The sequence below is a fragment of the Dasypus novemcinctus genome, unplaced genomic scaffold (genome assembly GCF_030445035.2).
Source record: "Dasypus novemcinctus isolate mDasNov1 unplaced genomic scaffold, mDasNov1.1.hap2 scaffold_336, whole genome shotgun sequence".
Taxonomy (NCBI): Eukaryota; Metazoa; Chordata; class Mammalia; order Cingulata; family Dasypodidae; genus Dasypus; species Dasypus novemcinctus.
The window spans coordinates 87,878-100,110 of record NW_026688300.1 but is presented as its reverse complement, the minus strand read 5'-3'; the positions used below and the strand labels follow the sequence as shown (position 1 = coordinate 100,110).

Genomic DNA, 12,233 nt, shown 5'->3' with positions numbered 1-12,233 from the left:
TAGTTCACTTTGGGGAAAGCTGGGAATCCCCAGCAGCAGATCTTATCAATGAAACCAAAAGTAATTTCAATAAGCCTCTGGCTGTTCTGTTTTAAAAAAAGAAAAGAAGAAAAATACACAATAATAGGAATAAAAGAGATTAATTTAAAAATCGTGACACTTCTGTGCGTAATTATATGCTAACACGTTTACAAATCTAAACGAAGTAAACCATATGTTAATATCAACAACCCAGGCTGAGCTCAGATGAGGTAGAAACTTTAATAAACGCAACAGCCTTCCAAGAACCTGACGTTCAAGACCTGCCCTGACAGAAGCCGCGGGCCCCGGGGTTTGATAGGTGAGTTTTGTTAAACTTTTAAGGGAGACGATTCCTGGGGCGTTTAAGCTGCTCTGGGGCGCAGCACAGTGTGGCCCACCACCCGGGGGGGGTTACAAAACCAGACCCAGAGGGCCCGACCCGAGCCCCACCCGGGGCCCCTCGAGGAGACGCGAGCGCGCATGGTCCAAGACGGGCCCCTCTGGGAGGCGCTGGCGCGGCCTGGCGTACATGATCGGGGGAGGTCCCGGGGGTGGTGGGCCGGGGCTGCCGCCGGCGTCACGCGGCGCTGTCGCTGCCTGCGGTGATTCCTCGCGCTGGGGTCCCGTCCAGTAGGGGCCTCTTCCGGGGCGCTGTCGCCACGGGGCGCCTCCCTGAAGCAGTCGTGGGCGACAGGGTGTGGCGTGGGGCCCTGCCCGCCGGGCCACCTGCGCTGGCAGAGGGGAGGGCTCGCCACGACACGGGGATGGCGCTGGGGGAGCTGGCGCCGGGGCGCGCTCCGGGGGGCCGTGGCCGTGAGGCCTGGCCAGGGCGGCCCTTCTGCTGGCCGGGCGCACCGGGCACGCGGGCCAGGCCGGAGCGGGCTGCGTTGGGAGCTCCAGACGCCGGTGGGACAGGGCGGCGGGATTCTATGAATCTGGAAGACGCGGTTCCCGCAGGGCGGCGCTGACAAGCAACGCCAGGTCCGTAGACCGCAAAGCGACACGCTGGCAGGAGGTGGGCGGGTGAAAGCGCAGTGGACACCGTGTGCGCGACAGTGGGCCTGGGAGAAACGCGTGCGTGGCGAGGGCCAGGCGTGGGCGGTGTGTCTGCAGGTGCGCGACGTGGGGACTCCGTGTCTCCGGCACACTCATGTAGGCTTTTGGTATCCTGGAATGAGTGTGTGTTGTTTGCATAGAAGAGCCAAACCCAAGACGGCCAACGACAGCCCCCTCGAGCCCCCCCGTGGGCTCGAACGTGGCCCCTCTGGCCCGAGCACCCCCGGGCAGGCAGCTTCAGGGGCTGCAAGGCAGGACAGCCCAGGAGACCCCAGGGGACACTTACCGACAATCAGTATTGCCGGCAGCACCGGCTCCCCAGTGTCATTGCGAAAAGACCAAGGCGTGGCTGGGGGGAGACACCGCGCGGCACTGGTCAGTGCGGCGACCTCGGCCCGGCGCCCCGACCACGCACGCCCAAAGGGGCGCCCCAGGCCCTACCCGCCCCCCAGGGACCCCGTGGCAGCCACGCTCCAGGGCTCGGGGTGGGCTGTGGCCCCCAGGCACCGGCAGGCACTCACAGCGGCAGCGCGGGAAGACCACGAAGCCCGGGGCGCAGGTGTCGCAGCGCTGCCCCGCGAAGTTGGGCCGGCAGCGGCAGCGGCCGGTCAGGTCCTCGCACGTCCCGTCGGTGAAGTTGGACTCGCAGCTGCAGCCTGCACCGGGGTCCGGACGCCTGAGACCCCGAGGGAGCCCGGAGACGGCCCCGGGGGGCAGAGCCTGGATACCCATGTGGGCGGGGGATGGCGGCGGACACCCCACCCAGGTGGACGCCACAGTCCAGCCCCCACCCGGGCAGGCCCCGCTCACGGCGGCAGACGTGGGGGTCGTCGAGGGCGTGGCCGGGGGCGCGGTAGAAGCCGGGCAGGCAGCGCTCACAGTTGACTCCCGTGGTGTGGTGCTGGGGGGCGGGGGCTGCTGAGTCCAGGACCACCCACCCCTGCCTCGGGGTGCCCCGACCGTGCCGTTACCCCCAAACCCGACCCGCTCAGGGGGCCCACCCGTCTCGAGCCCCCCCTCGGCCGCCTGAGCCCCCGCAGCCCGCGGCCGCCCACCTGGCAGTCGATGCAGACGCCCCCGCCGCGGTACTCGAGGTCGCGGTTCAGGCTGCCGTTGCGCCGCGCCACCTCGGGGTCGTAGTAGCAGTCGTGTGCGTGGCCGTGGCAGTTACAGGCTATGGGGAAGGGGCCTCAGCTACCAGCCCCCCATGCGACCCAGGCCACCGCGTCGGCCCCCGGGACGCGGGCTCTTCCCCGACCGCCTCCCGCAGCCCACGCGTGACCCAGACACGGCTGGCCCAGGACCGCGGCCCCCGTCACCCACCGCCCGGGCCCCCGCGGGCACTCACGCTGGCACTCGTGGGCGCTGTCTGGGGTGGCCGGCCTCCACGGCTGCTGGCTGAAGCCGGGGCAGCAGCGGTCACAGGAGCCCCCGCACGTGTTGTGCTGGCAAGCACACTGCAGACTGGGGGCGCGGCCGGCGGCTGAGACCTCCACGGAGCCCACCCAGCCGCCGTGGGGGCCCGCCAGGAGGCCAGGGCCCGAGACATCAGGGTGGTGGGCCCTCATTCCCAGGCCGGATGGTCAGTGCCCCACCGAGCACAAGCTCTCCCACCCTCCCCGGCCTCAGTTTCCCCAGCTGTCGGGCAGAGAGAGCCGGCTGGGCCCAGCATCCCCGTGCCCCAGCTCTGTCCCAGTTTGGAAATGGGCCCCGAGGGCCCCAGCCCTCCCTGGACAGCAGGTGCAAGCAAACAGGGTGCGGCGGGAGCGGCATCCAGGCCTGGGGGGGAGGGGTGCTGGAGTGGGGGGAGGGGGCTAGTTAAGAGGCAGTTCCAGAAGGAGAAAAGAGGGAGCAGAGGCAGGGGCAGGGCTGAGTGAGGACACGAAGTGGGGGCTGCTGTTAGGGGCGGGGGGAGGGGGGAGGCAGGGGGCTCGTGGGGCTGGGGAAGAGGCTCCCCTCCAGACCCCCCCGCAGGTAGGGTGAGCTCAGCCTGGCTGCAGCTCCTGGTCCTGGGGGAGGCGGCTCGCCCATCAGGCGGGGCAGCCCCGTCCCTCCCCCCCTCCCCCTCCCCCGAGGCCCCCTCTCCTCGGGGCGATTTGGCTCCTGGGCGGCCCCTCCCCCGCCTGGCGCATCCCACGGGGCCTCGGTTTCCCAGGGCCCCTCGCCGTGCGCGGCTCAGAGCCCGAGGCTGCGCTGCCCTCGGCCCTGCGCTGAGAAGGGGGGTGGCTGGGGGGCCGTGCCCTGCAGAGATCCACGGCCACATCTGAAGAGTCTGGGGTTCACGTGGCTCTGCTGTGACCCCGAGAACGGGGGGAGGAAGTGGGGGTGAGCGGGCCAGCTCCGTGCGGAGGGGCTTGGCGTTTGGTGGGGGGCGCTGGGAGCCCCTTGGGCCGCCCTGTCGCAGGGTCGCAGCTCCTTCCCTGCAGCCCTGCGCCCACGGCACCACCCTCACAGTGCCCAGCCCTGCTGGGGCCCTGCAGGCTTCTGGGTGGCATGTTTTCCGCTTGTCTCCCCCAGAACAGGTGCTCCGGGGCTGTGCCGGGGTCCCCCGTGTCCCCAGTGCTGGGAACAGAGCCAGGCATTTGGCAAAAGGCTGGTACAGAGCTGGGGAAGGAGGGAGGGAGAGAGGTGGGAGGGAAGGAGGGAGGGAGGGAAGGAGGGAGGGAGGAAGTGGGAGGGAGAGGAGGAGGTGGGAGGGAGGGACGGGAAGGTGGGGAGAGCTGGAGGGGAGGGCAGGGGGCAGGAGGAGAGCGGAGGGGGAGGTCGTAGAGGAGGACGTGGGGGGGCCTGCTCTGGAGCTGCCCAGGCCCGAGCGGCCCGCAGCCCCCTGCCCTGGGGACGTCGGCTGCGTGGAGGGCCCGTGGGCTAGGGGGTCCAGCATGAGGGCAAACGGCCCTGTCCAAGCCGTGTGTCCGGGCAGGGGGCTGCACACCACTGCCCTCCTCTCCAAGCTCTGCCTGACCCATCCTCAAAGCGCAGGAGAGGAAACCGAGGCATGAGGGGCAGTCAGCACGGGTCCCGTGGAGGCCAGGGCCACGGTGGGCTCTGGGACCCAGGTCTCCCCAGGCCAGGCGGGTGGGGGCGGCAAGGAGCGGCGGCCTCACCTGTGCGGGTCGGCGGGGTCTCGGGCGACACAGACATTGGCGTGGCCGTGGCAGACGCAGCGGCCCCCGATGCTGATGTCCTTGACGCTGTAGTAATACTGCGGCGCGCGTGGGTGTGGGTGTGGGCGTGGGTGTGGGCGTGGGCCGGGCAGAGCCGCCCCGAGCCCCCAGCCCCACCTGCGCGCCCTTCCGCCCACCCGCCCTGGCCCTAGGGTCGCGCGCCCCCAGCCCAGCCCTGCGCGCCCCCAGCCCGCGCTCCCCCGGCCCCGCCCGCACGCCCACCCGGGCCCTAGGGCCGCGCGCCCCCAGCCCCCAGCCCAGGCCCCGCGCCCCTGGCCCACCCTGCGCGTGACGGTGGGGTCGCGCAGCGCCTTGCCCATGAGGTGGCCGAGCAGCGTGTTGGTGCGCAGGAAGCGCAGGCGGATGTTGGTGGCCGTGATGAAGTCGCGCAGCAGCGGCGAGTAGGAGAAGTTCGTGGACCCCGGGCGCCCGTTCACCAGGGACACCACGACCTGCGGGCGGGGCGGGGGGGGTGAGGCCGCCGGCCCTGCGCCCACACCCGGGGCCCCCCCGCGCCCCCGGCGCACCCCGGCGCACCTCGCCGTTCTCCAGGGGCAGGATGCGCGAGTACTCGGTGGAGCAGAGGACGTCGTCGTCCCGCGTGACGCGCTGCAGCGTCTGCAGCCCAAACCGCTCCAGGCAGTCCCTCTTGGAGGCTGGGGGGGGGGCAGAGGGGGGCAAGGGAGGGGAAAGGTTGGAGTACAGAGGAGGGGCAGAAGAGGGAAGAAGGGGGAAGGGGAGGAGGAAGGGGAGGAGGGAGGGGAGGGCGGGGCCCGGGGGTCCCGAGACCCCAGGCAGGTCCTGAGCCTGGGCCCAGCACAGCCTGGGGGAGGTGGGAACTGTCCCCGCCAAGCCCGCTGCCCCCGGCCACCCCAGCAGCCAGGCCCCGCCCCGTCTGGGTACCCGGCTCGACCTGCGGGCACAAGTGGAGGTGACGGCTAACCCCACCCTGGCCACAACTGCCCAGTGCTGTCCATGGCGGCTCAGCTGTCCCCTAAGGGGACGGCTCCCAGCTGCTCTTAGAGACGGCCCCTCGGGCATGGGTGCCCCGTTCCCGCAAGGCTCAGGGTGGGTGCCACCCGAGCCCCCGGGAGTGGGCGCCTGGCCTTGGGCTCTCCCCCGGCGGGTGGGAGCTACTGGGCATGACGCCCGCAGAGGAGGCCACAGATGGCCTGGGCTTCCTGCCCCTGTGCCTTGGGACAGCCACGCCCACGTCGGGGAGTAGCTGCCTCCGCTGCCTGGGTGCCAGCTTCTGTGGGGCGCCCTGCGGTGGGTCGTGAGTGCAGGAGCGGGCGCGAGGCAGCGATGGAAGTCCTGAGACCTCGAGGGAGCTCAGGGACGCCCCCCAGGGCCCTAGGCCTCCCGGAGACTCACAGGCAAAGTACTGCCAGGGCTGGTAGGTGCGGCCGAAGTCCTTGGAGCGCTCCAGCACCCAGAGGTCCGGCCGCGGAGAGTTGGCGAACTTGATGAGCACGTAGGCCACGTGGAACACCTGGGGACGCGACACGCACCTGAGCCCCGTCCCAAGTCCCTGCGGCTGCCCCAGTGCCAGCCCGTCGTGCCAGCGGCTGTTGGCACGGGGGCTCCTGGGCGCTGCCCCGTCCCCTCGATGACCACCTGGGAGTTTCCCAAGGGGTGGGGGTCCCAGGTGCCTCCTCCCTCAGGTGAGCGGCCAGGTGGCACGTGCCCCTCTGCTTGCTGATGCGCCCAGGGGCAGGGCCTGCCCGCTCAGCCACGGGCACAGGTATCCCAGGAATGTCCCCTTCCGCCTCCTGCACACCCGCAGCCCCTCCCACACCGGCCAGCAGCAGCCTCCCGGAGAGGAATTCCTCCAGTAAACAGCAGGGCCCCGGGCTGGCCTCGCAGACTCTGCCCCACCCCAGCCTGTGCCCTGGGCACCCTGCACCCCGGATTGCCCAGGGGTCTCCGTGAGCCCCCCAGCCCTCGCTCCCTGCGCTGCACGGGGATACTGAGGCAACAAGGCACCTGGCCGAGCACACCGTGCCCATGCCGCCAGCAGACGACAGCGCGCTGCGCCCACCTGCGCCCTCAAGCTCCGGGCCCTCCCCCAGGGTGTCCTTCCCAACGGGGGTGGCGGGCGCGGGTGATGCTGGGTGCGAAGGGCAACCCTACCTGGCCCAGGTCCAGGGTGACGTTGACCTCGTTATACTCCGGGCCGCGGGAGAGTGGCGGGCTCTGCCACCAGCGCTCGGTGCCGTCGATGGCGTTGCTGGCGGGGTGCGCCTTGTTGCTGCTGGCGGCCGAGCAGATGTCGCAGTACTGGCCCTGCGGGGGAGGGGCGTCAGGCGGGCCCCGGGCGAGCCTCGGGCCTCTTCGCCCCGCCGGCACCCCCCATCTGCTGACCCTCGTCCTGCACACATCCAGGCGCGCAGCAAGCACCTATTGAGCACCGACTGCACGCATACTCGACCCCAAGATCAGCTCTGAGAGTCGGGGACAGGCACAACGGGAGGGCGGGGGCAAATCAGAGGAGGCCCCTCGAAGGAGGTGGCGTCTGGACCGACACGGGCACGTCCAGGAGATGCCCAGGTAGAGGGAGGCCGGCAGGGCAGGAGGAGCGGGCGCGGGCAGCTCACCACCTGTGCCCGCTGGTCACGGGGCTGGGCTGGAGCGGGGTGCGCGGGGATGGAAGCGTCGCCGCAGGCACGGCTCACACAGAGGCGGGGACACGGGGCCAGGCACAGCGCCATTGGCCCGCCCCGGCCTCTGCTCTGTCCAGGCTGAGCCCCATCTCGGACCCCAGCTGCCACCCTCACCGCCTGCCCCAAGGAAGACTAGGTGGCCCGATGGCTCAGAGCCTGTCCACTGTCACACGGCCATTTAGCAATGGTCTCCCTGCACCTGGCCACTCCCTGCAGGACACCTGCAGCCTGCGAGCCCAGGGGGCCGTTCCCGCGTGCTGTCGCCTCTTCTTGGCAGACGGTGAACTCTGGGACGGTGGGTGGACAGGACTCAGGCCACCCCTTGCCCAGCGGTCACTCAGTGCCGGCCCCTGCTGCCCCCCAGGCCTGTCCCACGACCTCCCCGTGGACTCCCAGCTGTGGGGGAGGGGGAATCAAGGCCCAGGCCCACGGAGCCCTGCCTCCTCCTACGCCAGCCTCGTCCCCCCAGCGCCCCAGGTGCCAGAGGACCCACCTGGGCAGGACCCCCCCCCCCCTGAAGCTCCAGGGACCTGAGGACAAAGGAAACCCCAGCCAGGTGGCCCCACCGCACCCGCAGCATCCCCTCACCCACCTCGGGGGAAGCAGACCCTCCTGGTGCACCTGCGCCAGCCCCCCAGCTCCCAGGGCTCCTCCTGCCCCGCCCCCGCCCCACAAGCCGGGCTCTGCTCGGGAGTGGAGGTCTGCTCACTCCCCGCTGCTCCCGCAGCCCCTGGAAAAGCTCAAGGCTGCAGTTCCTTCTCAGAGGCCCCAGCCAGCTCATCCACTCTCTCCAGCTACTCTCTCCCCCTCCCAACCTCTCCTTTCCTGGAAGGTGGGGACAAGTCCCTGGAGGAGCAGGACGTGGCCTCTGGAGAAGGGGGGCAGCTCTTGAGCAGACTCTGCTCTCCAAGCAGAGCCGAGCCCAGGAGGGCTGGCTCCCCAGGGGGTCCCCGAGTCCAAGCCCAGAGGTGTCCCCCGCCCGCTTTCCTATCCCACACTCCAAGCCCACCTCCACGCCTCAGTGGAAGGGGGCTGCCCCCCACAGGTCCCTGTCCCCCCAGCAGGTCTTCAGGGGTGGAGGGGACACTCCCCGGGAGACAGAGCCCTTGCTCGGGCCCCACCTATTCCACCCCAGGTAGATCCCGCCCAGTGCCCCCACCTGGGGGTCCCGAGGCCCTAGACCACCAGTGGAGCTAAGCTTCAACCCCTGGTTGCCACCCTGACCCTCAGGGTCCCCCCTGGAAGGTGTTGGGGTCCCAAGGTGTTCCGCACATTCCACGGCAGGACCAGGAAAATTAGCGGAGAGGCGGAGCCTGCCCGCACCCCACACAGGCAGCCGCGGGGAGGCCAAGTCTCGTCCCCGAGATCCCGGGACTTAGGGCTCTGGGGACTGGTCGCCAGGCCGCAGTCAGGACCCATCGCCGCCCGCGAATCGTCGCCAGGACCCCGCGCACCACTTCCCCGAAGAGTGTGCGCCTCCCAGGCCGGGCTGCGTGGCGGGTTGGGGTCCCGCTCCGTCCCGAAATGCGGAGGTGGGGGCCCGGCTGGGAGTCGGAGGCTTCTGTCCGCCCCTCGACGCTCCCTGGCCCAGGGCGCTCCGGGGGTGGCCGTGGAGGGCGCGAGCCTGATCCCCGTCCGGCCCCGCGCAGCGCCCTGGAAGGGGACCCCTCACCCCACCCTGCCGGGGGCGCGATCCCCCGCCCCCGCCCACCTGGATGGTCTGGTTGGGGTCGCCGCCCGCCTCGGGGCCGCCCACCAGCTTGCAGTAGAGGTCCTCGGTGGCGCGAGGGGTCCCGCGCGGCGTGGCCTCCTCGCCGCAGGTCGCGGTGGCCGCGATGCGGGACCCTTCCGCCAGGTTGAAGAAGGGCGGGTGCAGGCTCAAGTCGGTCTCCCGCGCCGCGCGCGCCGCGCCCAGCAGCGCCAGCCCCGCCAGCAGCAGCGTTGCGGGTCCCAGCAGCGCCAGCCCCGCCAGCAGCAGCGTTGCGGGTCCCGTCTGCCGTGCGCCCCCCGCGCAGCGCCGCGCGCCCGGCCTCGCCATCTTCCTGGCTCCAGGGACTGCGGCGCGGAGGGAGCTCGCGGGTTTTAGGCTCGGCGGCCCGGCCCGGTTCGGCTCCGCCCGAGACGTCAGGCCCCGCCCGCACACCAGAGCCCCGCACCCCGAGAGGGGCCCGGGGGCACGGGGGAGGGTCAGGCCGTGTCAACCCTCCTTCCTTGGGTGCCTCCTCGCCCGGAAGGACACCTGTGGGCCGCGGCCAGGCAGGGAAGGCGGCGCTTCTGGACGCCCCGCATGCCCCGCACCGCTCTGCTCTTTGTTCCCCTAACTTCGGTCACCTCCCTGCGCCCAGCGCCCCGAGGACCTGGGCATTGGCGCCAGTCCCGCCCAGTCATCTGCCCCGTCGGCTGCCCACGCCCCCACCCTGCACCCCGGCACCCTGAGCTCCCGGGAAGGGCGCATTCTCCCGAGCACCCACCTCGCCCCCCGAGATGCCAGGCTCCCCCGGGTGGGGTGGGACCTCTGGGCACCCATGGCCTCATCCCGCTTGCCCGGGGCCCTCGATCTGCCCGGATCCTGCCGCTGTGCCCCCCATGAAGGGCCGGGGTGGGGCCGGGAGGGAGCCCCTGCTGGGGGCCGTGCGGGTCACACAGCCCCGCTCCCCCCCGCCCGGTGGGCTATGGACCCTCCGAGGGGGGAGTGGGTCAGGGGGGCTCGGGACAGCGCGCCCACCCACAGGGGCCTGTTCCCCGTGGCCCGGGGGGGCTAACACGCCTCAGCGCCCTCGACGGTCTTGGGGTGCCCGACGGCCGTTCCTGGGAGGTTGTGCCACCACCCTCACCTTCCCAGCAGCCCCTGGGCCTTGGCAAATCCCAAGGGATGGACCAGCCCCTTCTCTTTCCAGTTGGGAACCAGCCCAGGGAGGACGATGCCACCCCCACCCCCTCAGGTCTTCAGTTTAATTCCCCCTGGGGGAGGGGCAGGGGCGGGCACTTTGACCAGAGGAGCTCCTGGTGGGGGAGGGGCCGGAGCAGCAGGGATTGGGGTTTCAAGTCCCGGGGCTGCTTTGTGACCCCCGGGGAGAGGGGCGGTAGGGGTAGGGGGCTCCCACCAGGGGCCTCCCCCCGCCCTGGCCCGCCCTCGAGAGTGGCCAGCCTGGTGGCCTGGGGGCCCTGAGAAGCTCCTGCCCCCAGATCCCTGGGGGTCCGTGGGTGCCGCTGAGCTGCCCGGGGCCCAGAACCCGCCCCCTACCCAGGCCAAGCAGGAGGGAGGGGGAGGCCAGGGAAGGCGCTGGGTCAGCGCGGGCCCTGCTGCTGGGAGTGTGATCGGGGGCAGCTGCTTCCTGGCAGACAGCCGTGCCCAGCGCGGGCCGAGGGGGAGAGGTGCAGGGAAGAGGGTGGCGGAGGCCAGTGAGGTGCCACCTGGGGGCGGCTGGGGCAGGGCGTCACTCTGAGCTGGGCTGGGGGGTGCAGGCTCGAGGTCCTGGGGGTACCTCTGTCCACCCAGCCCCTCTGGCAGCCACGTCACATCCCCAGCACATTGTCACCAGGTAGGCCAGCGTGGCCCCCGCTCCCTCCAGATCCTGGCCCAGCCCCCTTCCCCAGCCCATCTGGGGAACAGCTGGAGTGGCCGTGTGGACCAGGGACAGCTGGAGTGGACGTGCAGACCAAGCCACCGCTCATCTGACACAGCCCTGTGTCCTCAGCTGTGCTCAGGCCTGGCGTCCACTGGCCTGCACTCACGCCGCGTTACCCTGCCAGTCCCAACTGGTCACACTCGATGGTCCAGGACCTCCTGTGTCCATCCCCTGGGCTCCTGCTGGGCTCACGTGGGGCCCAGATGGGGCCACACCCTTGGAGAAGCAGTGGGGCCAGCGCCTGGTCATTGCAGGGCGGTGGACGGGGGCCTGGAGTCTCTGGGCTGCCCGTTGGCGCCTCGGCTCCTTGGAGGGCCACAGGGTGAGGCCGTGTGGCCTCTGCTCACCAGCTGGGCACGTGGCCTTGTTGGGAAGAGGGCTGGGGGCAGCCGGTGTCCTGGCCTGGAATTCCAGAGACCTCCGTGCCTCCCTGGGCAGCTCCAGGCCTTCCAGGGTGCCAGGCCCGCCCAAACGTCCATGGTGCGTGGACAGAAAGGCGCAGGGGGCGGCAGGGCTGCTGGGTGCTGTCGGCCCCAGGAGGGATCTCCCTGGTCCAGCCCACCCAGGGGGGGAGGAAGTCCAGCTGGGCGCAGGCCTCCTGCGGGCATGGTCAACAGGACCGGGAGAGCTTCGGCCTCGGGGGCATTGCTGGACCTCACCCCACCTCCACTGGCACTTGGGAGCCAGCCTGGGGCCTGGGGTCTGGAGAATGCCCCACGGGACGCCCAGAGCCGGGTGCCCCTTCCCTCTGTCCGACCTCCTTGGTTCCGGGGACCCCGCCTCCCTCGGAAGGATGAGGCAGAGGAGCGTGGGGGGATTTGTGGCCCGAGGAGGGTCCCGCACTGGCCACTGGAATCGCCCTCCCTGCTCTGGCCCCTCCCCCCGGGCCGGGCTTCTGGGAAAGCACTGACGCGGGCAGGCTGGGGCTGGATGCCCACAGGCCGGTGGTCGCCCCACGTGCCGCCCCGCAGCGCCCTGCCCTCCAGGAGCCTTGGCCGCTGCTGGGGGTGGGGCCTGGGGGGCCGCGGGGCTGCTCGGAGCTTTCGGGGGCGGCTCTCCGCCAGGCCTTGAGCGCGGCCCAGGGCTGTCCTGTTTCTCCCGGAGGAACCGCTCATGGAGGTGGGGGCTGGCGGGGGGTGGCCGCAGCCCCCACGTGGGCAGGGCGCGGTCAGGCCTGTGCGGGGCCAGGAGACGCCAGCCCGGGCTCTGGGCCCTGACCCTCCCTAGAGGCCTCTGCCCTGACCCGGGGCCTGGGCCTGCCTGGCGGCTCAGAGCAGGGCTCAGCTCGGCCCCACCCGCTGCCCTGGGGTCTCGTGCTGGAGCCCGGGAGGGCGGCCAGGAGGGGAAGGTGTCAGAGCCATCGCCGCCCCTGGCCACCCCTGCGGCTGTTCTGTGGTCGTAACAGGGGCCGTGCTGAGTGGGCTGGGGCTGGGTGGCCCCAGGCTTTGGTCCTGCTGGGCCGCGCCGGGGCTCAGAGGAGGTGGGGGCTGCCAGGCCCGCGGGGAGGGGAGGAGCCGAGAGAGGAGCTGGGCCCTCGAGGGTGAAGCCCGGCAGGGCCGACTCCCGGGGTCTGGACTCTGGCTTCCGGCCCTTTCCACGTCGCTCTCAAGGCCGCACAAGCCCTCGCCCCTGGGCCTGGGTCTGCACTGCCAGGGGCCCCGTCACCCCTCCTGGGGGCCGCCTACCCCTGTCCTTCCAGG

General features: G+C 71.3%; 1 protein-coding gene across 1 annotated transcript; it reads right to left on the bottom strand.

Annotated features, from left to right (window-relative positions):
* Positions 1-242: 242 nt before the first annotated feature.
* Positions 243-8,963, bottom strand: LOC131277712 (laminin subunit alpha-5-like). The gene is made up of 12 exons (XM_058292832.2): positions 8,616-8,963; positions 6,375-6,527; positions 5,616-5,733; positions 4,779-4,897; positions 4,523-4,693; positions 4,182-4,279; positions 2,426-2,541; positions 2,133-2,251; positions 1,888-1,978; positions 1,599-1,733; positions 1,364-1,426; positions 243-1,189 (listed from the first exon to the last, which is right to left on the bottom strand). The coding sequence occupies exons 1-12, from the start codon at positions 8,940-8,942 to the stop codon at positions 1,170-1,172; spliced, it is 1,530 nt and encodes a 509-aa protein (XP_058148815.1). The 5' UTR covers positions 8,943-8,963; the 3' UTR covers positions 243-1,169.
* Between the last annotated feature and the right edge of the window lie 3,270 nt (positions 8,964-12,233).